General features: G+C 46.4%; 1 protein-coding gene across 5 annotated transcripts in view; it reads right to left on the reverse strand.

Annotated features, from left to right (window-relative positions):
* Nucleotides 1-27,687, reverse strand: part of LOC119382788 (putative thiamine transporter SLC35F3) — a 227,731-nt gene that overhangs the window by 4,737 nt on the left and 195,307 nt on the right. For all 5 annotated transcript variants that reach the window (XM_037650634.2, XM_037650633.2, XM_037650636.2 and 2 more), the window contains 5 exons: nt 26,071-26,285; nt 24,025-24,152; nt 20,154-20,373; nt 12,518-12,646; nt 7,389-7,578 (listed from right to left, as the gene is read on the reverse strand). In XM_037650634.2, the coding sequence (XP_037506562.1) occupies nt 7,389-7,578; nt 12,518-12,646; nt 20,154-20,373; nt 24,025-24,152; nt 26,071-26,285 (882 nt within the window). The remainder of the gene's footprint in view (nt 1-7,388; nt 7,579-12,517; nt 12,647-20,153; nt 20,374-24,024; nt 24,153-26,070; nt 26,286-27,687) is intronic.

A 27,687-nucleotide genomic window follows, 5' to 3' on the forward strand; every position in this document is an offset into this window, starting at 1 on the left:
GCGGTATTTAAAACATTATCAATTAATTCTAATTAACACGACGATAATTAGGGCGTGTAATTAAAACAAAGATAACCAAGACCTTACTCACCGAGGACGTGTTAATTGGGATCGTGCTAATTATTATTACGCTAATTACATCTGTACTTAATTAACGTCGTGTTAATTAAAACATTAAGAATTAAGAAAGGACTATTCACTATCATGTCAGTTAGGACCTTCCTAAACAATAGCACCAATATTGAGACCGAACTGACACGGTGATTACACCCAGGGCTGGGCAAAGATACTTTGAAATTGTATCGCGATACGATACAAGATACTCAGGCAAGAAGTATTGGAGATACAGATACAAGATACTGCTGCAAAAATTGTATCCGATACGATACTTGGCAATTGTATCTTAAGATACTTCGATACATTCTCAGATTTGTTATTATAGATCCATATAATGTAGCAGCAAACGCCTATGCACGAAAATGTCTGCTTCAAAATTTCTTAAGAGTGGCCTATTTTGTTTCACTTGAATGAAATGTCTGTTAGTATCTCAAAAGTTTTGCCCTTCTTGCTCAAAGTACATTAGTTTCCTTCCAAATTAATTTATTGGGGTTTGGTTTAGCTTCTTCACAGGACAATTCTTTGTACATTTCGCTGACAGCGCTACTTGCATTGCACAGCTTGCCGACCATCTAGCAGGTTGCCATATAATCACAACAACTTCAATGAGAAGCCTTCTCACGAAGGCGCAAATACCGGTGTGGACTTTTACTTTGTCCGTAAAAGACAGCTTGCAGAATGCCGTATATCCGGACAGGTGTACGGCAGCAACAACGCTGGTAGCGACTTTTATTTTCTTTTTTTTGGAGGGGGGGGGGGGCGCATGGTGTATACTAGGGGTTTGAGCCATTTCGCTAGCGGCCCGGCCCGCACACATGACCGTCTTCGTCTCATTTGTTGTTATTTTCTAAATAAGTATGTTCGTGATCTGCACAGACATGACTGGTCTCAAGCATTCCTTTCTTGAGGAACATGTGGTCACCATGTGCTAAAACATAACCGTGGAACAAAAACTCTATATTTCAGAATCCGCGTCCAGATATCAGTCATTCTGTACATCCCTATCGATGTTTCTCGAATCCTGACTCTAAATCCCCTTCAGAAATGACCTATATATGAGATACGGGAAAGGCTTCCTCTCAAACGTCATTTTGTTCAAACTCTCTCCCACCACCTTCACTGCCCAGGCCCTTGCAACTAAATTTCGCGACTGCGGTCCGCTGGCTATAAACTCAGTTTGAGACCCCTGGTGTATACGTAGATGACCTAAAACTGCAATGAATTGTCATATTCTACTTATCTGCTGGCGTAAAGGAACCTATACTCACTCACGTGCAATCTTTTTAGCAATTTTCTTCAACGAGAGAACGTGTGCAACACAGATACGTCTCAGACGTATTGTATATTTCCATAAAGCGTCGCAGCACACCGCCGCTATTCGCGCTATTGCCACTTATAGCTCCCGTTACGTGGCGATTAGTAATGCGAAAAATATTCAAGAAAGCCTGAAACAGGAAAACAAATATAAGTAAAAGAGAGAGGTGGTTGTGTATCAAACATTCACATTGAATTTGTGCAGAAACACAATACAGACGGCGCCCTTAATAGCTACGAGCATGAAGTATTGTCAACTTACCTGTTGAGACAATGGAAAATTCAGTGCCTATGGAAAATTGCCTAAAACGGCTCGTTGGGACGTTCATGAGCAAAACAAAGTTTCTCGAATCCCCTTCCTAACATCTTTAAGGTGGCTCCTAATGATTGCCATTATTATAACGCAAACTCAATTTCGCTATTTTCTTAAGCGGTAAGCAGAATGTTTTGTACTGTTTACTCAAGGCACGCCCACACAATTATATATTTGTTTTCACAATCGCCTTGGCAACGTGTAAATGTGTAAACAGTAGTGGAAACAAAGTAGACAGAAGAATAATAAAGCAGAGATCTTATTTTGGGAGCGCGTTGCAAAAGACATACTGCAGTGACCAGACCGGAAAAACAGTGCAGAGACTTAGGTAATGTAAGTGATGTAAAGTGACAGCTAAGAAAGCACTTGTGCTAATAATCAAATTATGATTTCATAAATTCTTTGAATAAATGTAGCAAGAAGTGAAAAATACGGTACGCCAAGATAGTTTCTGTTAGGTAAACGCTTGCTCTTTTAGATCAGTACCAGTGGTGCTAACGTTGTTAGATTCTTATTTGCATATAAGTTAATTCATGGCTTGCAAGTCAAACTTACATCCACGAGATCATTCAAATCGCTGATATGCAAAATCCACACGGCGCAAAGGAACCCCATTCTTGCACGCATCACATTTCGTTACGGAGCAAGACTCAAGAGAATCTTCAATAACGACGCTGTAGCAACACAAGAATTTGCGCAATAGACGCGGCGCAGGACAGTGGCTAAGAGCAAGTGTCGCGGCATTGGCGCAACTAAAAAGAAAAGAAATCGAGCAAACAAAAGGTACGTGGGCTGGACGTAGACGTCCGCGCGCTTGTCTTCCTCCTCTTCTGCCCGCACTGGGGTACTCTGGCGGAAAAATAAAATTGCGTCACTGCCCTAAGACTTATTCAGATGGCTTAGTGGCACCAGTACCAGCTTGAGAAGCGGAGCTTGGCCAGCGATTATTGTTTCGCACGGCTGTGTTGCAATAGAAGTATCTTGTATCTTAAGATACACGATACATTATCGAATGTATCGGAAATACAGATACAGATACTCGTCTTCCGAGAAGTATCGCGATACAGATACAAGATACTCATAGAGTATCTAAGATAGTATCTAAGATACATGTATCTTCGATACTGCCCAGCACTGATTACACCGAAGCAGACCAAGCATACCGAGTAGACGAGCCACGTAAAAAGGTGGAAGAAGCTAGGTGATCACAAACTCCACCGATGGCCCAAGCCCTGCACAAGCACTGCAAGCTGAACAAATTATTTTATATGCAAAGAAGCTGCTGAGTAGCGTCCACCGCATGAAACACTTGACAGGCACACCGGCACTATGACAGTCACGAGTTGAACTGGGGCCTTTTCAGAATCAACGAGTTTGTGCCCGACTTCGCGCGTCAATCAATTTGATTGGCACGCCCGCGGCGAAGAGCGAGTCCGCCCACCGCGTTCCCTCTTGCCGAGGAGCAGTGCTCACGCAACAACGCCAGCGAGCGGCACGATTAATCTATGAGCTTAATCGCACAGACTACACACACGAAAAACTAAAGGTTATATCATCACGTGGCTACGGTGCCTCGCATTCAATTTCACCGCTCTCACGACGTACCACTCACAGCTGTGAAGCAAGTGCCCCTGGTGGGATTTGCGGCGAAAAATGTTACTATTACTTGTTTGCGGAGACACTGTTTTTACCGATTCGCTAATTCAAAAAAATGTTCATACGTGTAATGAAAGTATAGCAGTAACCTGTCCATTTATTTATCTGTAATATTCCAAGGAAGCGAAACGAGCTGCACCAGAGTGCTGCGTGGTCGCCCTTGTTGCCTTCGAGAGTGGAAATTTCCTTGCACTAGGTGGGACGAAAGAATTTTCCGAAAGAGGACAAACGCCCACGAACACGCCCGTGGGAGGCGCGATCATCAGTTGGCAAAAAGATAGTGCGACAATCACGCTGACGTCGCTGCACTGTCAAAATGTTGACTGAGTGGCGGCGCTGACGCGTTCGCACGCGGTATTCCTTTGAAAACCGCCGCAAATGCCGCGCATGCGTTTGTGACGCCATTCTCGTTCTTTTAGCCGTTTTTATCAACGCTTCTATTGCGCGCTCCGCACTGTCTTCCTATCATGACCGTCGTAGGGCGGGCTCGGAGCGAACTTGTGTGCCCGAGAAGCTCGGGCCATCCTGCATAGCACCCCTGTACTTGCTGCTGCCACGTTATACCACGTTACATGCACAAGATAGACGCACATTAAAGGGATCAAACAAGTGTAGTCTAAAGGCATGCCGTCGAATGTGCGCATGTGCGCGCGTGACATGGCACTTATGGTGACGTTGTGACATCTCGAGACTCTCGCGACAACAAATTCAGTCAAATCACACTCAACGTTGCGTTAGTTTTGTCTGTCCGCCTGCACATTAACCTTTCTGAACATACATCTTACCTTCAATATAATTCATCAAAATGTAGAAGTTCCATGCCTGTCTAAGTACTCGAGGATAAGAAAACCATGACCTGAGCTTAAACATCTGCGTTTGTAGTCATGAGATGAACGTTTCCAACGACTTCACGTGAATTCGGGATTGTTGCTTTTTTCGATCCGAATGTAGAATCTGCACTTACTTACTGCGGCTTCTAAGAGCAGCTGAAATACCCGCTTATTAAATGCCGAAATTGTAACTTTTTATATGCATTCTTCCATTCGCAAATTCTTTTCACGTGGCCAGATTTTTGCTGACTGTCCGGATTTTCCGTTTAGATCTTTCACGGTCACTAAACTGGGTATAATGTAAGAATAAATATGGAACACCGCAGTTAAGCTTGACCGCACTACTACCACACAGCTTAATATTAGAATAGAGCTTTGATTTTCAGGTGGTACAATATCAAGGTTTCAATGGACAGACAGATGATGCAGGAGCGATTGGCAAAATGCTGCGCTACAATGTATGCAGCAACACCTGCTCAGCTCAGGTGGGCTACAGGGGACTGCCGTTGTTCTGTATTAAAGGGAATTACACAAGAAATTATGACCATAGCGTCGCTCAGCTGTGACGGAAGAACATAGTAGTCAAATCGGTACAGACTGAACTTAATGGGCGAAATTGTAGAATGATGGCGGCGAGCACGATCGTTGATCGTCGACGATTCCTCTACAGATCTAACGCATCGGCTTTCATACATGCCAGTACAATAACCGGTATATCCCAGCACAAACACCGCCGGTGGCGTGTGTTCCAGGATGTACTACACCGTTCGCGTCATGCACGCAAACAGAAACGCCAAGCTGTGCCTGAATCTGTCAAAACATTTAGGAATGTTTTGATAGATTCAGGCACGGCTTGCGCCAAGCGATGGCACGTGTAACAGCTTTAGCGGCTGAAACCCGGTCAGAACGCAAGATTGAGCACATGTGTCATTATTCCAATGTCCCACTTTGATGATGTTGATATATGTTTAATGGCGCAGGGGCCACTTGATGGCCAAAGAGCGCCAGGAGATGGTAACGGATGTGAACTGTGAATATGTTAAGTGGCTGCATACGGGCCTAAAATTCTGTGCAGTGAAGGTGTGTAAACCATAAGAGCATAAGGGGGACATGAAATGTGTGCAGTGAGAATGAGTGGCAAGTGATCGTCGTAAAAAAAGTCACAGTTTCGCAGCAAGGCCGAAGCAATGAATGCGATACATAGCAAGAAATTGGAATGTCACACGAAGAGCGAGAAGCAGCTCGATACTTGCAATGCCTAGTCAACGCTCTTCGGTCCAAGGGCCGCGAGGAAGGTGCTTTCTCTGTTGTAGCTACCGCAGCAGCAACCTCTGTTCGGAGGTCGTGCTACGGATTGCATGAGTAAATGATTTGAAAATTACGTACATCTTTTAAAAATGCAAAGAGTGACTGATATTTAAAAACCGGTACCCTACCTATGAACATCGATGGATGAAAATGCATTGGCTGTGGGTAGCGTAATGGAAAGTGAGTTCTTCTAACAGTGTCTAATTCTTTGCATTAGATCAAAATGTGAAGCACGGTAAGTGGTTCACCACATTTCTCACACCTGGGTGGATCACCACCAGACAGAAGATAATCATGTGTGATGTGTGTGTGTCTCGTTCTTAGCCTGGTAAGTGTTACTTCTGTGCGGCGGGACTTCGATACTGTCGACCAATTACTAAGATGCGGCTTGACAACGTGTAGATGTGTGCCTATGCCATGAACTCTGCCAATAAGCCGTGAGCTTTCGTTTAACGAAGGGTTTTAGGTCTAGTGTAGAGATAGCTATGAATGAATTGGCAGCGTTATTGAATTGGCAGATTATTGCCCCATAACCTAGACGCGTGCGTATGAGGCCTTTGTACAGATTAATTAGGCACTTCTTGTCACTACCCCACGTAGTGCGCGACAACACCTTTAGAATATTCAGTGTTTTTATACATTTGATTTAACGCGACAGCGTTAAAGAGCACGTTCCGAAGAAATTTCGGTGTCGGCGTCGTTGGCTGTGAGCGAAAAACTGTCATCTTGTCCGTGACCGAAAAATCGAGAAAGATGCAAATAAAATAAATAATAAAAATATTAGGTTCGAGGGAGAATCGAACCCAGGTCGTATGCGTGGCAAGCAGGCGTTCTACAACAGAGCCACTCCATTGGCTCGGAACTGCACTGAAATTAACTTTAATGCTTCACAAACATACGCGGCCTGTGTACAGGTGTAATATCGCAGTAAAACGAGGTACAAGCGTATATTGCCATCGGGCGTCACACCATGTGAACTGCATAACGAGTTGGTGGTTTAAAGCCGGCCACCCATTACAAAAGGCACACACATTACTGCGCGCATTCCCTTACGAACCCGCAGTGGATGCATCGCAACTTCGAAAAAGCGCTGCACTGGCGCTCAACATGGTGCGGCCACCGTAACTGTGCTCATCTCTCTACCGTTAGCTGGATATTTAGGCCGTGCCTTGAGCCTTTTCTTCAGAAAGAATGGTATAAATAGTGTGGACACCTGCTCACGCCTACCTAGAGGGAAATGCACTCGCTGCAAAGATCACTGCAAAGCACGAGAACTCACTGGCCGGGCCACGGAGGGCGCAGAGGAGCTCACTCCAATTACAACATAGCAGGAAATCGCTCAACCCTACAGACTCAACCGTAGATCTCTCCCACTACCACATCCACAGCTCACGAAGAAGCAGGAAACAACACTCAGGTTACTCTAATCCTACACGTTCCTGCGTCCAACGAGACTACACCTCCAATACCCAATTCAATACACCGATAAATGTCAATACTGCGAACACCTAGGAACGCTCCGACGCATAGTAACAGAATGCAAAAAAAAAAACCAGACCTGCCTCCCCTAATTCCTACCCACCACCACCGATAGCAGTGGGAGGCACTGCTGTCCAGCTCCCGCCTTCCTGGCCAGATCGCCTTGGTCGAGAGGGCCGACGCAGCTAAGACAGCGCTTGGATTGCCGTGATGTAGGAACCCCTCCTACACTTAATCGTCATGCTTAATAAAGGTGTTTTATTTCTTTCTCTCTCTCTAGGTTAACCTGAGATGTGATCACATGTTTAACATATATAGTTCACGTCGTCGACGTATGTCACGACCCAAAGTTTCACACGATTTCAACTCACGTAAAGAAAGGGCACCAGCGCCGGCGAGCATTCCCCAAGGCATGCGGCTCCACACGATGGTCTCGAAGCGCAGCAGGTACAGCGCCAGCAGCACTGGCCACATGAGCAGTAGGTTCAGGAAGCCAATAAGGCTGAAGAAGAGCGACAGCTGACCAAAAGTCACGTCGCCTATGAGCTTCTTGAACGTCACCTGCGCAAGAATCGTTGAACAGAGAACGTGTAACGTGTGCAGCAAACACACCTTTGGGAACCATCTGTCCTGTGTACTCGTCACAAGAGCCACTAGAAAGGACCGTATCAGAATGTGCTAAGCATACCTCGCCATGAAATACTAGATGTTAAAATAGCGCGAAACACGCGAGGAAATTTCCCCACAAGAACACAAAACAGAAGCACTAACTTACAACTGAGTATTTCCGCATGCGCGAAAGAACGCATAAGTCACTAATCTGTGTGGCTAAAGATGATAAAACACTAGCGTTACACCGGATAAGAAATGAAATAGCAAGTATAAATACAAATAATAAAATACCGAGCTTGGCGAAGATGCACTCCCGAAGAAGGCTAATAATAATAATAATAATAATATCTGGGGTTTAACGTCCCAAAACCACGCTATGATTATGAGAGACGCCGTAGTGGAGGGCTCCGGAAATTTCGACCACCTGGGGTTCTTTAACGTGCACCTAAATCTAAGTACACGGGCCTCAAACATTTTCGCCTCCATCGAAAATGCAGCCGCCGCGGCCGGGATTCGATCCCGCGACCTTCGGGTCAGCAGTCGAGCGCCATAACCACTAGACCACCGTGGCGGGGCCCCGAAGAAGGCTAACTGTTACTCAATAAAACTACTTATTCTTCGCATAACGCAACAAGACACATGCTAACTGCGCCCAGACCTTGTTTCATCATCTCCGCCGCGCGCCTTGCAGTGTGATGGCCAATGCCTCCTCGCCCGCCAGGACAGCGTAATGAATTTTGCTACTAGTATGAGCATTGTACGCACGTGCACTATACAAAGTATGTGTGCACGTATGCATATTAGCTTCCTGATAAGCAGCTGCGTGAATGCACTTATCCGAGTGGAACGGACAGTAACCATCAACCAAAAACTTACCCCATGTTTCGCTGGGCGCTGAAGAAAAAAAAAGAAAGAAACGCCCGTATTCTACTGTCAATCTCAGCACCTGTGTCATTAAAGTGCAATCCTTGCAAAGCTCCTGGTGATGATATTCCTCACTCCAGCGTTAGAAACCATATAGCTGCCAGGGAGCTGTTCCTAAATCTGCCGAGCTGCCGTTGAATTGTCTGCTGCATCGAGCAAACATGTCGCGCATGTGTGTAGATCACTGCTTCAAGTATATAAGCGTGGTGTAAAACCTTCTTATCACTGGCAGTACCTTGCCGTTCACACAAAACTGAAAAGCTTTTTCTTTTTTAAAAGTTTAATACGGGCCTTCGTTTCTTTAGATTACTCATAGGCTTTTTAGCCATAAACCTTCTAACGGGACCATGCTAACGAAACGAGGTTGTTCAATTAGCCAATGTCTAAATAAAATATTTTCGAAAAAATTGAAATAGCTAGCTACGGAAGAAGTAGCGAGAGCACCTCAAGCACGAAACTTAAGGAGGGGAGGAAGTCAATACACTCTGAAACCTTTGCGACGTCATTGAAGACCATCCAAAATTGTATGGAGAAAAATTGATTGATTGATTGATTGATTGATTGATTGATTGATTGATTGATTGATTGATTGATTGATTGATTGATTGATTGATTGATTGATTGATTGATTGATTGATTGATTGATACTTATCGATCATTTTATTGCAAGCTATAAATCATGGAGGAGTTAGTGCGCATTTCTTACCTTCTAAGTAAAAAATTAGCGCTCTGCTTAAAATCGAAAACAACGCTAAGCGAATCAGCTTTCAGCAGTAAAGTGGCGTGGTAGGCTATGCGTTCATTTAAAAAATGCATCGATCTGCCGACATAGGCACTGCCAGAACATCTGCTATATCTGCACGCATCTATCGATTGTCGATCGTTACAACGTAAGTCATACCTTTGCTGCAGATACGAACGTTTGATGCTTTAAGGTGGTAACGCTGCCGCAATCTTGGTCGTACTTTGCGGCTTTCGTTAGCTTCAGAGTTGGAAAGGGGCGACGCTTAGGCAGTAACACGTGTTGCGCAAGATTTGAAGGTATTAGAGAAGTATTACCCTGCATCACAACGTCTTCTGATAAAAAAAAGGAAACAAAAACAAATCATCATGTGTTCCTTCTCTAAAAATGAACTTTCCGTAATGACAGTGAGGGGGCGGGGTGGCTTACGCTAGTACCATGTAACTTCGCGCTCAAAACACAGAAGTCAAGGCAGTGTCTCCTTACAAAAAACCACCATAATAAATTCTACCATAAATGAAAAAAATCACAGCATATCCACGGAGTGAATGATGATGAGTGGGCGAAGCTGCGGAGGTTCATCGGTAAACCGTGAATCTTCCGTGAATTCTGCCCAATACATCATCACCGACCTGAGATCGGGTGCGTTTATACTAAAGGTTCGATGAGTTATGACGACTTGCAGCTCACTTTAATTTTACATGTACGCTGTGAATTTTCATTGTTTAGAAAACCATTGCTTTAGAAAACTTCTGGCGTCTTTCGTCAAGCAGCTGCCGTCTTTTCGTTTTGCTTTAGAAACATCTGGCGTTCTTTCGTTTTGCTTTTACAAAACATCTGGCGTCTTTCGTTGGTTTATTTCATCAATCAACGGTGTTTTGAACAAAATTTTTATTGTTTAATCACGCACAGGAGAAATCTCACCAGGCACTACCTTGGAGGTAAACAATGGCTGCTAGTGGGAATGAGAGACAGAAGAAGTCGGCTTTTAGCTAACACTTACCCTTCTACTTCTACTAACGTTTCCTACTGGAACATGCCAATGGCTGCTAATGGGGAATGAGAGACAGAAGAATTCGGCTTTTAGTTAACGCGCACGCTGCGAATGTTTTATTGTTCAACAACGCACAGGAAAAATCTCCCACCGGCATCACCTTGGAGGTCAAGATCTGGTATTAGCGTTACGACTGGTTACGCACTACGACTACGAGGGACGAACGGGTGCCGCCTTAAGGAGCTTCGCCCCTAAAACCACCATAATAAATTCTACCATACCGTCAGGATGTGCAGCCTCATGTTACAAACATTCATTCAACTTCACGGTTGTTGTCAGCATTCACCACTAAAATGATATGCCAGGCTTTAATACCTCATTTCTATGCAATATAAAACATATATTGCATTAAATAAAAAAAAACGCCAGGCCTGCGCTGAAATCGCAGCACAGTCACAGCGAAAGCTCGAAGAGCGGCGTTTCTAGAGCCCGTTGTAAGCTCTCTTGGCGCTACAATAGAAGTACACTAGACTGGTACCCACTACGCCATAAATCACAATTTTTGTGAAGTTGGGAAGCACCTACTGAGACATTATTCGTCATTCTGCGGAGAAGCGAGGCACCAGCTACACGTCTGTAAGGCATTATGTGCACTTTGTTGACGCGACGACTGATGACGATGAAGAATTATGGTTCATGCGCTTATGGGCTTCCTTGGCAACCAATACAGGTGCACTTGCGAGGAACCCACTACGCTATAAATCATTGTAATTTTACTGAGACCCCGAGGAAATGGATCATGCGCTTATGGGCTTCCTTGGTAACCAATACAAGTGCACTTGCGAGGAACCCACTACGCTATAAATCATTGCAAGTTTACTGAGACCCCGAGGAAATGGATCATGCGCTTATGGGCTTCCTTGGCAACCAATACAAGTGCACTTGCGAGGAACCCACTACGCTATAAATCATTGTAGTTTTTGAGAAGTAGGGCAGCAGGCACTGTGCCATTTTTCGTCATTCTACGGGGAGCCGTGGTACCTGCTAAACACATGTAAGGCATTATGCGCACTTTGTTGATGCTGTGCCCGATGACGACGAAGAATTATGGCAGAGCCCTTTGTAATGGGTTGGAAGCATTCAACAACCTACTCGTTGCGCAATTCGCATTGTGTGACGTCTGGTTACCGAATTCGCGTTGTGTGACGATTGGTGCTTATTTTACTCTTCTACCACGCTATAGTGCATATGCTAATGTGGTTCCTTCCCGACATGAAGCCTGTATAGGACCTCTTTGCAAAGCAGTTTCAAGCACCGGCATGGCTCAGAGGTTGAATACTGGGCTCCCACGCAGAGGACCCAGGTTCGAACCTCGTTCCATCCTGGAATTTTTTTCTTATTTAGTTTTTTTTCTTATTTCGAGCGATACTGGTTACGGACACCGGCGGCGGCGGCGGCGGCGGCGGCGGACAACTACGGCGCCAAAAACGGCCGCTGAAATGATCTCATAACAGCTTTCGCTGTAAAAGAAACGCGTGTGCTGATATCCTCTTGTAGCACTTAGCCTCGCAGCAACTGAACCATATTGTAAAACACGCACTCCGGCTTGAGACTATAGTTTACCAAACAGCGCCTAAATACAACTTTTCATTAATCAAAGAAGTTTATGATTGGCTAGCCACCTTCGCTAGTATAATACCAAGCATTATGACCAGCAACCTTCGTTTAAAAATTAATACTGCTTTATTCAATATCAGCCCGTATATATTTACTTAGCAGTAAGTGTACACTTACTGTGTCGCAACACCACAGGCGTGAACTGACGTTTCTAATGCCTAACAACGCAAGAAAAAAACGTGAACTTCATGAGCTCCTCCACTTTCAAAGCGCCATCGCAATCTCGCTCTAGGCTGCTGGCACACTTTCGTGACGTCACGACGCGTTACAAAGAGAATACGTGCGGAAACTAGATGCATTCTATCTCGCCAATACCTTCTGAATCGGCTTCGAAAGTTGACTCAATAAACAACGGCGGCGAATTCGCAAATTTTAATGAAGTAGGCGCATAGCTCAGTGAATAAACTTTTTTCATTATTATGCGGTCCTCTTCAGTTCTCCAGCGGATTCATCAAACTGCACGTTATACTAAGAAAAGAAGCCCATCCCTAGGTATTAAAGTGCCGATCTAAATGTTGTCAGAGAAACTTAGTACCGCGCATTGTACTCACTTTGTACACCCCGGAGCCGGCAGCCGCGGCTGCCGAGAGCACCACTCCGCCGAGCGTCATGGTTCTCGTGACTCCGTCCATGTACGCCAGTAGCGCGATCCCCGTGTTGCACAGGATCACCGCCACAATCTGGTAAGCGAACAAAAGTGGGATGCGTATTGAAAATGGTCGCTATGCTTCCAAGATCTCACTGCTTCTTATTCAAAGAGCGAGAGTAAAAAAGTCACACTTTCGCCGCAAGGGCGAAGCAATGAATGCGATAGCAAGAAGTTTAAATGTCACACGAAGAACGAGAAGCACCACGATATTTGCAGCCTGCCGTTGAAGCACAAAGAAGAACGCCCTAAAAGAACGCACAGGCACGCAGAGTGCTAGCGTGAACTAACAGCTGTCACAGTTGTTACGTCTATGTGCTTGAGCAACGCGCTGCACGTGTCGACAATGGAGAATCAGACGCTGTTAGATATTTCTCCTTTTAAGCTGCGGTGCGTGGAGTGACCCCCTGCGTCTCCTGCCACAAGGGAGCGTCTGATGCAAGGTGTGCTCGCTGTTCTTTGTTTTTTTTTTCCTCCCACATCATCAGTGGGTACAGAAAATGACCACTTTGTCGTGCGCGTCTCAAGGGCAGTATTCGAACTGAAAGAAAATTAGGGGCGCTGCGTCTGCAAGTGTCAACAATGGAGAATCAGACGCTCTTAGATATTTCTGCTTATTTTAAACTGTGACGCGTGCAGTGACCCCTGCGTCTTCAGCCACACGGAGGCGTCTGATGCAAGGTGTGTCCGGTGTTGTTTGTTTTGTTGTTTTTTTTTCTTCCACATCACGAGTGAATACAGAAAAGGGCTACTTTGTCGTGCGCGTCTCAAGGGCAGTTTTCAAATTGAAAGAAAATTAGGAACGTTGCGTGATAGAAAACACGCTCACGCTCCTCCGAGATTTGCTTACCACCAGCGGTACATGGAGTATATAAAAAATGCCAGGCCTGCGCTGAAGCCGCAGCACAGTCACAGCGAAAGCTGGAAGATAGGCGTTTCTAGAGCCCGTTGAGCTCTCTTGGGGCTACAATACAAGTACACTAGAAAGGTACCCACTACGCCATAAATCACAATTTTTGGGAAGTTGGGAAGCACCTACTATGCCATTATTCGTCATTCTGCGGAGAAGCGAGGCACCAGCTACACGTCTGTAAGGCATTATGTGCACTTTGTCGACGCGACGACTGATGACAATGAAGAATTATGGCTCAGCCCTTTGTAATGGGTTGGAATCTTTAAACGGCCCACCAGTTATGTAATTTGCATTGGGTGACGCCCGTTCGCTATTCCCCTCTCCCGTCATGCTGTATAACATACGTTGACGTGGGAGAGAGACGGGGAGGGGGGGGGGGCGAAGAACTTTACTCAGACCCCGAGGAAGTGGATCATGCGCTTATGGGCTTCCTTGGCAACCAATACAAGTGCACTTGCGAGGAACCCACTACGCTATAAATCATTGTAAAGCCCTTTGTAATGGGTTGGAAGCATTCAACAACCTACTCGTTGCGCAATTCGCATTGTGTGACGCCTGGTTACAGTATTCGCGTTGTGCGACGCTTGGTGCTTATTTTACTCTTCTACCACGCTATATTGCATATGCTAATGTGGTTCCTTCCCGACATGAAGCCTATATAGGACCTTTTTCCAAAGCAGTTTCAAGCACCGGCATGGCTCAGAGGTCGAACACTGGGCTCCCACGCAGAGGGCCCAGGTTCGAACCTCGTTCCATCCTGGAATTTTTTTCTTATTTCGTTTTTTTTTTCTTATTTCGAGCGATACTGGTTACGGACACCGGTGGCGGCGGCGACGGCGGCGGCGGACAACTACGGCGCCAAAAACGGCCGGTGAAATGATCTCATAACAGCTTTCGCTGTAATAGCTCGCCGTTATTACGCTGGCGCATACATGGCGTGTGGTTGAGTTGTCTAACGCAGCGCGCTGGGGAGCAAGGGGTTGCTCTCCCAGCAATGTAAGAAAACATGGTCAATAGCCTCTGGGATATACTACAGAGGACAATGAAGAAGGAATTCCCGTTAGATCAATACGGTATCAGGTTTCTTCCAATAGATAATGAGGATGGATTGCCGTTAGACTTCATAATGTTAACCGGCCTCCACTGTCTATGGCGGGCTCGTATGGCGGGATTTCACCGCGATCCAGATGCAAGGCCCGCAAGAATGTACTTTCGAGAGTGCATGTTGAAATTTGTTGAATTGCAGAAAACGCAGGAGTATGTACCTGAATGGTTATCGAGGGTGGAACTCTTGACAGTGCTCAAGGAATTTTAAAATTGATGTCTGTGCAGTAGGACAGACACCACTTGTTGTTATTTATTTTACGTGCTTGTGATGTAATTCGTGTCTGGAAACAGGCAATAAAGCAAAAAAAAAAAGGAGCAAGGGATTGCTGGTTCAAATCCACGGTCGGGCACTTCGGAATGTTTTTTCTTCTGCTTTATTTTCCTTTGTGCCTTTTTATATATATACATACATATACATATCCGGGGCATGACGGCGACGGCAACGGTAAAAATCAGCCGAGAGTGTCCATATAAGTGCTATCGCAATAAAAGAAGCAGTATATGGATGGGCAACGTCGCTGTCGGCGCTAATAGAGCTCGTGTATCTACAGAGGGATAATTATCGTGTCTCGCAAATTATTTCTGGAATCTGCGCTATCATAAAAGCACCTTATCATCTAAAAGACTAAAATTCGAGGAATCATTTCATTTTTTTTTCTGAATTCTGAAAATGAACTCGGCGATCCGCCTAATTAAAAAAACACTATGTGAAAACACGATGATATAAAGCGAACAGATAATAAAGCTAAAGAAAACACAGGGGCGTTATTTCCAGTAGTTCATTGAAGTGTGGTAATTCAGTAAAGTGAAAGACAAACCAAATTTAAAAAAAAAACACTTAATGAAATATTTCTGGCGCTACTGAGACAAGCAAGGAAATAGGAGAAGACAGGATAGGGCGTCAGACTTTCAACTAGTTTATTTTCCTCACATCACCCAAATATATATGCTTCCAGATATGCGCACAAACAGGGGCCGCAGCACAGGCGACTATCACATAGCACAAACAGAAAAAAAGCTATCGCACAGCGCTATCTAAAAATAGGCATTCCTTCTTGTGCAAAGTGATCGAAGGGACACTGACGCATTCATTCCCCTTCTTCTACATGTGATATGCCTCAAGTACTTCACGTGTTAACGTTTCCCTGCTTCATCCTATTACACGAGTTTGTGCTTCGTGCGGCTGCGCACCACTGTTCGGAGAAACTCGTGTAGTAGGACGAAGCAGGGAAACGTTAGCACGTTTCAGACATATCATATACAGAAGAAGGGAAATGAATGCGTCAGTGTCCCTTCGATCACTTTGCACAAGAAGGAATGACTATTTTTAGATAGCGCTGTGCAATAGCTTTTTTTCTGTTTTTGCTATGTGATAGATAGTCGCCTGTGCTGCGCCCCCTCTTTGTGCGCGTATCAGGAACCATATATCTTTGGGTGATGTGAGGAAAATAAACTAGTTGAAAGTCTGGCGCCCTATCCTGTCTTCTCTTATTTCCTTGCTTGTCTCAGCTGCGCCACAAATATTTTATTAAGCTATGCATCAACTCGCCCAACGTCACACTCTGCTAAAACAAAAGACTTGTAGCCGGTGTGGACCGCACCCACAACCAACACATTATGCGTGCGGTGCGCTATATTAATTACATTACGGCGGCGACTGTTCTCCCGTCCACTTGTGTATACATGTACGTGCATGTGATGTCATTGGGTGAAAATGAGTTGCCGCGTGGCCACGAGAGGCACTGGTGAGCTGCACATACATGGACACCCAAGAATGTGAAAGGGGAAGCGACCACCGGTGTAGCGCAGTAGGTAGTGTACCGCCCGACTCGTGCTGAAGATGCGGTTTCGCTCTCCACTGGCGGCAATTTGTGCTTCATCCACTGTCATTTTCCTTTATCCCACGATTATTAACCTTCAATTAAAACCTACAAATTTCGTCTGACGCTTTTCTTTGCTTCACTATTTCTTTGCTTCACATGGCTATGTCTAACAAAAGCGGGCGCCTCGATCGAATCTCTTCCTTTCAATCTGTGTGAAGAACGAGCTTGTTGGCATATGTTTCCTAACATCTCGAAAAACGTGCGAAAAAAAAGTCACAGTTTCGCCGCAAGGCCGAAGCAATGAATGCGATAGCAAGAAACTAATGCTATATGAAGTGAGGCTCGCCAATGGATATTCTCAGTTTGAACAGCGCTCAGGCGGCCGAAGCAGCGAAAGGAAACTAGCGTGCTTCAAGTGTCGAGCTGTGACACTTGATAGTTCGCGCTCATCTTCTATTTGTTCGTTTAGCGACTTTTCCAAGTAATGATCTAATGGCCTCAGTATCGGAGTGTACTGCCTCCCGAATCGATTGCCGCAAAAATTTCTCGAATCCGTCAAGAATCAGCGGAGTTACGGGGGTTTGGCGCACGCTCCCAGCGCTTTCTCTCTTTTCTCGTGCCGGCGAGCGCACTGGAAGCTAGACAGGGAGGGATGGCATGGGGGAAAGAAGTTACGCCAGCGCGCGTCATGAAACGCGATCGCTCTCCCGCTGTGATTCGCTTGCGCGAGTGCGGCTACCGTGTACTGAGGAGTGCGGCGCCGGCAAGTGGCGGCACCCCGCGGCAAGAAGCGCATCTGATCCGAACGCCGCTCTCGATTTACGTCGGCTATCGGCCAATAAGCATGCTATGTCTCTTGCGACGTACAGCGGACAGACGCCCCGCCCACCGACGAGAGTGAGAACCGGCCTCTGTTTGAAAAGAGGGTGCCTGGGGAAACGGCAACTTCGCGCTCCGCTTGTGGCCATTACGCGGCGCGCACGACTGTAATATTTGGCAGAGCAGTTCATAGCCGTGTCAGCTTTCCGCAGGATGTGTTTTTTCAATCAGCCCAAGGGGTGCTTCATGACCCCTTTTAGCGGCGTCCCTTGAGCTTGAGTGGCTTTCGTACGCTCCGTAACATGAGCGCGGACATCACGGTGAAAGCGTGAAACATCCCTCTTCCCCTCAGCACGAGAAAACCGCGCGAGCAGACAGCGGAAGGGCAAGGTTCTCCCTGCGCAAGTATAAGAAGCGAGCGAGCACGCCGACGACTTTTAAATGCGCCCGTCGCGCTCCTAGCGCCATCTCGCTCGTAATGAAGAAATGCTTATAAGCGCAGCCGTCTCTGAGTCCATCCAGTGGTAAAGGGTGTGTATATAACGCTCGCCGTCAGCTACGTAGAGGATCTGCGTTTCGTGGCGTAGTGGATAGCGCCACTCGCTGCGGAGCAAGAGGTCCCTGGTTCGATCCCGCGCTTCGGAAGCATTTTTCTGAATTATTTTTCTTTGGGGCTTTTGTGTATATATACATACTTCTACATATACGGTGCATGACGGCGGCGACGGCGACGGCAAAATCCAGCCGAGACTGTCAATATAATTGCTATCGCAATAAAATAAGGTCATACAAATATGCGCTCGTCTTGTCATGCTTTCTCGCACAGCGTCCGAGATATCTAGCTCAATGCACGTTATAACTATTCTCGCTTTTCCTTTAAACCCTCTTTTTTTTTTCTTTTGTTGACATGTGCGAAAATGAAATAATTTCGATGCGTCACTGTGCGGTTTACGAATGAGTTGCATCTTGACCTAGGAAAATGCGTAACGTAAACACACAGTGTCTTCCAATTTATGTAAACAATGTAACTGAGCAAAGCGTTCGATATACGCTTCCTGTATTGCTAAATATGTTCTTTCAACAAGGGATTGATATTACTGACATCACAAATAAGGATCTACGCAATTGGTTTGTAACAAAGTGATGACGTCAAACCTTTATGACCCACTGATGTAACACAAACAGATAACTTTAAGTGATATGAGGTACAATTTCATCAATTCTTTTGTCATGTTTGAAAGCTATACTTGTATTTTTCTTTCTTGATGTATGTAGCGATTATAGCAGTATTGTTTAACTTCTACATGCAAATTCTCTGTACTTCCTGTGATATTGAATACGCTATATGTACATGTGCGTATTATATGTCTCTTTGCTGTATGCCTTGTACAGGGGGCCCGAATCTTCGTCAAGGGGGAATTGCCACTTTTTGTTCGGGCCTTCTTCCATTCTTATGGAAATAAATTGAAATTGAAATTGAAACTGGTTATGCGAGGCCAGGCCGACGTTAAAACCCAGCTGGTCTCGTACCTTAATAATCACCGCTTTATTCTCCTATCGATCTGTAGTTCAGCTGGTCAAAGGATTTGTTAGGATCACTCTTAGAAAGAGCGCAGCTGATAAGTATGAAGAATCGTAGTTTAGAAAAGTGTTACGATGAATAACTTGACAAGTTGCTTAAATTAGCAATCATCGTCGATGCTTTGGGAACAATCATTAAATTTCTTTTTTTTTACTTATTTGTTCAACACTCAAATTAAAAGTAATGCATAATTTGTGTTTAACGTCTCAAAACCACGATTTGATTATGAAAGACACCGTAGTGGAGGGCTGCGAAAATTTCGACTACCTGGGGTTCGTTTACCAAAATCTAAGCAGGCGGGCCCGTAGCGTTTTGCCTCCATCGAAATGGGGCCGACGCGGCCTGGATTCGGTCCCGTGACCTTTATGTTGTTATGACTGACCGTCGTTGGCCACGCGTTGTCTAAAAGAATGGACGGAAGATGCGTTCTTGCAGCTCGGGACCCCTTTAGCTTCCCAAAAACGAGCACCCCGTGGATGGAAGCGCCCCACAAATGGAAGAGAATCGTGCGAGCTCCGATGGACAGCAGAGAGACGTCAAAGATGGCGCCGTCTTCACAATGGGCCGCTTTGACATAGTTTGGTATGCTGCGGTGCCGACCGGTCCTGTATGTTTTGACAAGAGTCATTAAGTCGCCATAAACCCTTTCGTGCCCTTCTGGGGAGAAGCGGAAGAACTCACCCGATCACCCCCCCCCCCCTCCCGGCCTGACCCCACAAGAGTGTCACTGACCGAGATCACTTTGCTGCATCAACAAGTGGAACGACCCCTCGGCGACAGTGTGTTATTGGCTGGTATCATGATGGGTGGTGTCGTGTGTTGTGATTGCCTCCAACCTAGAAAGAAGAGCAAGCCCGAAGGATTATAACGACGGTGCTGAGTGAGACAAGACGCTTTGAGCCCTGGGTTAATAGCTCATCCAGTTCGCTTGTCGCTGAACTCTAACCTCTTTACTACGTAAATAAGTGTACAAAAAGTGCCAGTAAACCTGTTTGTTTTCGTTTTCCCCACTTGCGAGCATGAGTTCCTAAACCCAGAGACTCAATCACGCTACCAAACGGAGTCCGGGTCCGACGCAACCCTAACGTCGCAACAACTGGTTGCAGCGGTGGGACGAAGCTAAACCCGGGCCACAACAACGTCAGCAGTCAAGCACCATAACCACTAGACCACCGCGGCGGGTAAACGTAATAAACAGACGTATTGTTCGTGTTTTTTCTGGAGCTGAGATCTGTTTGAATCATGTGATTCCAAGCACCATGCTGACCAATGCGAACATTGTTCGCCAGAGTCTCACCCGGATACCGACGAACTGCTCGTGAAGGATGACCCAGGAGAGGAGGTACACGAAGGATACGTTGGAGGCGTACAGTGCCAGCACGTCCGTGGTGTCTAGGATGCGCAGCGAGTGCACCAGTGCGTAGTTGGTCACCACCCAGAGGAGGCAGAAGAGACCGCACCGGGAGAAGAACTGGGAGAAGGTGAACTGCTTCTCCTGCAGCTGCGCCAGGGTCTCGCTGAAGCAAAGAACAAGAGGAAAAACAACTGAGGCACAACAACGTTATAAAGTACCAGCACATTTTCTATACGCAAGGAGAGGGGTAACATTTTTTTAATGATTACCCCGGAGATGCTAGCCTGGTTCATCGCTTGGCTTGCTACTGCCGGTGTCGGGCGTTGACTATGTCGTACGCACTGATCACATATAGACACAAATATTAATACGTACAGTCACGCACACACACAAAAGAGTTATTCATAAGATTTCGTTAAGGTGTGTAGTCCTCAAAAACGCCAACAGCGCTTTCGTATTGCACATCGGCGAGGCGCTGCTTTGCCACGGGCCGAGGAGGTGCCGCAGCTCCAAGCTTAAGCCGTGTAGCAAATGAAGTGCTGCCTTCATAATCTATCGCTAGTAAACTTTATAGAGACGCTGTGTAGAATCATCACGAGCTGTAGACAGTGCGCGTTGTGGATGAACAAAAGGGAAATAAGTGACACGAAGCGCTCGCACCTACCATTCACAGCACTTAATTTCGACGCTCATCCGCATTTTCATGTCGGGCAAAGGATACACAACGTATGTCATGCTATAACAGCAGCACAAACGAGTTTACCAAATTTTTCCAGCAGTTGAGAAATCGCTACAACTATTGCTCGAAATCGATCACAGAACATCGCCATTTTGAGATGTTTATATTGTCATTATTTAGAGGAATGTGACGAACTATACTGATACAGTGATTTGTCATTGTTTTCACGCGTATGAGAAGGCCTAACCTGAGAAAAAAATTATGGCACGTTCGCACTACCGGTGCCAGGCCTGAGGGAAGAGCGGAGCTGGGCGGCCGCGTTTGTTTCTCTTTATTTATTTTATCTCTTTTAGATGCGAAGTTTCTCTTGCTCGGGGGTATGTAACGCGGCGTGGTCATCCGCACGCAGCGTTGTAGTCCGCACTCACACTATGTATGCGCGACTCTCCTCCTACCCGCTCTCCAACAGCTGCGCGTTACTCTCTCCACTTTCCTACCAGCACCTGCTTGCGCTTCTCCTGCGTTCTCGCTTGTGCTCTCATGGCGCATACGCTACTCTCCTCCTCTAGTCTCCTCTCCTTCAAATGGCAGAGCGCTGCGCGCGTTCAGTCCAGCGCTTGCATCGGTTGGCTCCTCTGAAATGCAGGGTCGACATGCCGAAATTCTCTCCTGCGCAGCGCCGCGATGAGGGCCAGCGCATGCGCGTCCCCTCCCCCTCTCTCTCCTCTCCTAAGCTGCTTCCCTCTCGCGCGCCTGTCGACCGCGTTCCCCGCTCGCCCTGTGAGAAATAACGGCCAGGCTAGAGAGAAGACACGACGCGCGTAGTGTTCCTCTTCGCGTTCCACGACGCGAGGTCGGTAGCATGCCCCGCGAACGCCAACGGAACGCGATCGTGCAAGTGCTCCGGCTTCGAATCGCCTCATGGTCCCCTTTAGCGGGAGATGGTGTAATTTTTTTCGTGTCTGTTTCTTTTCTATCTCTTTCTATGCCTTTCTATGCCTTTCTCTGTCTTTATATCTTTTTATGTATTTATTCCCTTTATTTCTCTCCATTTTTTGTTTCTTTCTATCGCTTTCTTTCTCTCTCTTTTCTTTCTTTATTTCCTTCTGCCTATTTTTCCCGTTCTCTTTCTTTCTGTCTCCCTCTCTGTTTCACGTGTTCCCCACGTGCTCTGGGAGCGAAGCAGAAGATGAAGAAGAGGGCGAAGAGATCGCGAGCCGGCCGAGTTATTGAGCTCGTCATGATGATAGTTTTTTGTACACGACCGACGGAGTTTCTCCTCGCGAAGAAATTTGATTTTGTTTTGTGTATTTTTTCGACTCCTCCTCTCCGCTTCTCATCTCCTCTCCTCCTCTTTTCCATCCTCCTCTCCACTTCGCCGAGCCGAGTTTTCGTTTAACGCTCGCACCTGGGGAGCTATCTTGTACGCGTTCTGTGGCAGAACGGAAAGAAACTTCACGAGAGGACGAGAGGAGGGAAACAGCCAATAGGCGAGCTGAGGGAATTCATAAATGTTTTCAACGCATGAAGAAATATAATTATTATAGCTTAACATCAATATTGGCAGGCATTGTTTTCCAAAGCGTGAAATCGAAGAGCGCGATGACTTTAACAATTTATTTGTGGTAATGTCGTGATTGGGCGATAGGTGGTGTCGCAATTTCACAAGACGTCCGGTGGTGGGGGGCTGGTTACAATTTTCGTAACTATCGGCGTGGAATTGGAGTAAGCCAGACACAAAGCAGGCTAATTCGATTCTCCGACCCAAGTGCTTACGTTTCGATCCAACCCAAGTTGTCCGAAGGCCATTTCGTATCCATTCTATCGGATAGAACGGTGTCTCCGTCCATTTTGTGCCCGTTCTTTGCCAAAATGATTGACAGCACTGCCTATTCCGGTTGCTATTCTCACGTCTGACCGTCAGACGAGGATCGACCAATACCTAGCGCCTCCCTCCCGTCCTCTCGCGACCAGGGGCATAGCCGGGGGGGGGGGGGGGGGGGGGTGTTCAAACCTCCCTCGAAATTTTTCAGTTTTGCTTGCGTATATATACACGCACACATACAAACGCACGCACGAACATACATAAAGTATGGCTGAACCCCCCCCCCCCTAAAAAAAAAAAAATTCTGCCTACGCCCATGCTCATGACGTTCCATTCCGTTCTATCACAGAACTTGTACAAGATAGCTCCCCTGCTCTACTCAGTAGTGGGACTTGCCCAATTCCTGTGGCGCATACCCGCCCGAGGTTTTTTGTTTCTGTTGGACAGATTACGGCCAGCTTAATTAAACAGTCTCGCTGTTAAAAAATTACATATAAACCGCCAGTTCAAGAGGCTCTGCAGGATCTGTCACAGCCGCTTGAATTGTGAGAGCTAGATGGGACCGAGGGTATTGAATTCTCCACGGATGCAATAGAGTTACAGTGGGTGCAAACATAGGACGCTATCTTCTATGTCGTTACGGAAATAGCAAACTCGCGTCGTCCACAATAACGAGCAGGGAAAACAAGATAATCAGGCTACTCTTTCTCAGAAGGCCGTAAAATGCAAAGGCAATTTTGGAACATTGTGAATACGTGTTGAAGCACTGGCGTTGCGGTCCAAGCACGAACTGAAAGTGAGCACATTTTGCCTTCATTTTCTTTTCGTTTGGAAGCGAAGTACCTGGCGCAAACTAAATAAACGTAATAGGTACTTTGGTACGCCACATTTGGAAACCATGGCTAAGTATGTGGCCCAGACCGTTTATTTACGGGGATTGGTTGTTCTTGCAGGATTCAACGGAACTTCATGGCACGCTTTTCGTTATCAGGACAGCTAAGCCCTGAGAAAAGCAAAGTACCCGGTCGGAGGACATGAGCACATTTGGATAACTGGTATGGAACTGGTGCGAGAGGAGGAGTGGTTTCGAGCCCATGTCCTCCCGGTGCCCAGGCGTCCTTGTTGCAATAGTTAAGTACACTAAGCTAACTTTAGTTTTGCTATTCAGTATGTTTTAAATGCCGTCGTGACCCCATGTGGCAACAAAGTAGGAAACCTTCACTGAAAAGGACGCGAAGGCCTTTATACAATAAGTTCTGTTAGCAAACCACACTGCGAAACAAGAATAGGCTCCGTAGAGGTGGCCTTACATGAGCACATTCTTGGCACTGGTCTTCTCTGTCCGGGAGCACAGTCGCCCCATCAAAAAGATGGGAAAGAAGAATGTGTTGAAGCTTGCGCAGACCCATGTGGTGAAGAAGGGCGCGTCGAATGTGACCTGCGAGAAAATAATAAAACAGGTGTACTAGGTGGCTGCAGATTCATTCCCAGCGAATGCAGCACGCTGTCTCTGCAGGCCGCACGGCATCTTATCGCGATCTTGCACAGCGTTGCTGAATCAAAGTGTCGCTCATAGTGGCTTTCGCTAACTCGTACAGCTATCGTGTTGTAGTGGGCGAGTGACCCACGTGGTCCAATGTGCAGATGCGAAGATGCCATTGATTATCCGCAGTGCTACTGTTTCCACTTTCGTAAAAAAACGCCAGAACCTTTAGTGCTCCCGGACTAAAATGGACAATCGGCTTTTTAACGCGATAGCGTTAAAGAGCTCGTATCGCAGAAATTCCGCCGTCGTCGTCGGCCCCGTTGGTTGTGAGCGAAAAATCATCATCTTGACCGTGACCGAAAAATCGAAAAAGCTGCAAATAAAATAAATAATAAAAATGTTGGGTCCGAGTAAGAATCGAACCCTGGCCGTCTGCGTGGCAAGCAGGTGTTCTACCACACAGCCACTCTCCTGCTTGGAACTGCACTGAAAGCAACTGTCATGCTTCGCAAACAAACGCTTCCTGCATACAGGTGTCACAGTACAAGATGTGGTATCGCAGTAATATTGCGTGGTACAAGCGTACATTGCCATCGAGCGTCACACCATGTCAATATCACAACGACTTGGTGGTTTAAAGACAGCCACCCATTACAAAAGGCACACACATTACTGCGCGTATTCCCTTAAGGCCACGTAGTGGGTGCATCGCAACTTCGAAAAAGTTTCTCGCGCATAATTGCTCCTGGTTTAAAGCATGCTACCCATTACATAAGACACACACTTTGGTGCGCGCATTCTGTTAAACACTCGTAGTGTTCGAAGTGCGCACTAGTGGTAGGATATCGCTATCGCGTTCAACTCTTAAAGGCGAAGCTTAAGCGTCCCCCAATTCTTTACAGAAGCAAACGTCTCGCAACCTGACCTCACAGCTAGCAAGCTTTGAAAGCTTAACAAAACAGGCCGTTACACAAGTTGCACTGTCACCTAATATCATGTTAAGCGTAAAAAGCCGCACGAGCTTTTTTTTCTTCTTTGTTACAGTATGTAAGTGACAGAGTTGAGTGAAACACTATGGCTACGTTACACTATGCTCAATGTGTGTGATCTCTCGTTCTCTTTCACCCTCCTACATCCTCTATTCGTGTAGAGTAGCAACCTACACAAAGCCTTGTTAACCTATCTGTCCGTTTTGTTCCCCTTTTCTCTCTCTTTCTTTCTCCTGGCCAATACCTAAAAAAATCTTGCTCCTTGTGATGCGCGCAACGTTGTCCTTTGCCGATTTAGTGTCGCCTACTGTGGAATCCGAAGCTAAGGCACAGGCAAGCCACCCCCCCCCTCCCCGCCCATGTAGCCTATGAAGCATGACGGGTGAGATGACGATCTAAAAGGAAAACAATAAGCAGGTCCAAGGCAGATGATGGAATCTATGTGAAGCTAAGCCTTTGTGCAGTGGTAAAGCACGACATTGCTAAACGCGCCAACAGTTGTCCTGAGTATAACGGAATGTGCAAACGAATTATTGGAGTTCGCTTTCCTAATCGCAATCGCAGCTCCATTATTAGTGCAGTGTACATAGTTTGTTTTGTTATTATTGCAGTTTCCCTTTATTGTGTACCTTACGAGATAGTGTACTTCGTTTGTGTATTTCAGTACTACAGTGTAGCTATTGCGTAAAGCTTGTATACAGGTATGTGTCACATTCCACTCGAACAGTGTATGCGCAACCGCGGTAACAGCCAGACGGGGGTTATGCATCTTCAGCCCTTTTATCTAACGTCAGGCTGTGTCTAAAACAGCGTTTTGAATAAATAGAGATCCAGACAGGCTTATTCATTTCTCGCATATCGGTCAGTGCACCGCCCCATACCTCGGTGACGTTGAGTCGGCCCTCCCTGGTGAGCCTCTGATTGGCAGGGCTGTTGCTCTCAGCGAACGTGGCCTTGAGCATATGCGCCGCCCCGACCCACGAGGCGGCGATGAGTAGCGTCATCACCAGACCCAGCGACACCTTGCGGCTGTTCTCGTTGCAACAGCGCCGGTCCGTCTTCGTCCCCGGCGGCACTCCATCCGCCGGGCCATCACCTGCGGGTCATTAAAAAATGCATTATTGTTATCTTTTTTTTTTTTTTGCTTTGAGAGCGCACATGCAGTCGTAGGAAAGGAAAACAATGCAACAAGCAGACTGGCCACTGTCACCGAAAGAGGCACGACGCATGCGTAGTGATTTCAAAAATGATAAAACGCACAGAAATAAAAACTAGAACGGTGTCAAGAAAAGGATAAAGAAAGAGGAAATAGGCAAATGTCTTGCGTGGAAATAGAAAAAAAGCACTACAAGTTTAATAGAGCACCGAACTTTTTTTGAAAACCAAGCTCCAGAAATGGTACGCGATATTTGTAAGAGTCGTCGTATAAAGGAGGAGGAAGAGGAAAGACAGAGAGGTTAGGCAATTCTTATTCGCGTTGGCTACCCTGAGTTGGAAAAGCAGTGTAAAGCGGATAAAAGGTCGCACAAAGAGACATTACCAAGATAAAAAGGAAAATTAAAAAGACGGCTGATCCCTCCGTCATAGGAATCGGTATAACACGAAAGTGAAGCGTGTCGTCACAGAAGTAGTTGATTGGTTATAGCGCACTGGTATATTAGAGCTTGTACAATGTCCATTGTTGTTTGGCAGATATAGCACCGCTTGATGTGGACGCACCTACGTTGACGCCCAGTGGCACATCTCCGTACCGATGACTAACGCCCATGATCATGATTTAACCCTTGCGATAGCTGAGGTTGTCAAGATATACCTGGACACCGCATATGGTGAATCCCGCGCAAAGATGGCATCAACAACCACACAGTAATCACTGATACTCGATGTGCACTGCTTCAAAGCGTCGTGAAACGCGAAAAGAAACGCGACGAGCGTCATGTTTTCCCTCTAGCCTGGCTGTTAATTCTCGCGGGGCGAGCGGGGAACGCGGTGCGACAGCCAGGCGAGCGTCGGAGAGCTATTTTTCGACATGGATGGATGCTATTAGCAAGGATTCTGCTAAAGCCGCTACCTCGCGGTGTGTAAAAGCGTTGACGACATTACACTTCTCCTATTGGAAATGCGCCGAATGGGTGGTCGTAGCAACGGCGTGTTGCCGGAGCGAATGGCGGAGGCAACGAAGCTTTTTTTTTTTTTTTTCAACCCTGGTGGCACACATGCCACCACCCCGTCATAAAGGGGACGCTCATAGCATCCATCCATCTAGCCATCCAAGAGCACTGCGAGAGGAAAATGTGAAAGATAAAAGGCGCGTTCATGTAGCCTGCGCTATTAGTCTGGCGGTAGCTCAGTGGGCTAAACACCCGCCACCCATTGTAGCGGCCGGCGAGGTCGTGGGTTCGACTCCTGTCAACGGAACGTTTCCTTATAGGTCTTTATCTTTGCCATCTGACGGCGTTCATTTTGCTGACGTATTTTCTCCACGGAAATACGTCATG

This window comes from Rhipicephalus sanguineus, chromosome 2 (genome assembly GCF_013339695.2).
Source record: "Rhipicephalus sanguineus isolate Rsan-2018 chromosome 2, BIME_Rsan_1.4, whole genome shotgun sequence".
Classification (NCBI taxonomy): Eukaryota; Metazoa; Arthropoda; class Arachnida; order Ixodida; family Ixodidae; genus Rhipicephalus; species Rhipicephalus sanguineus.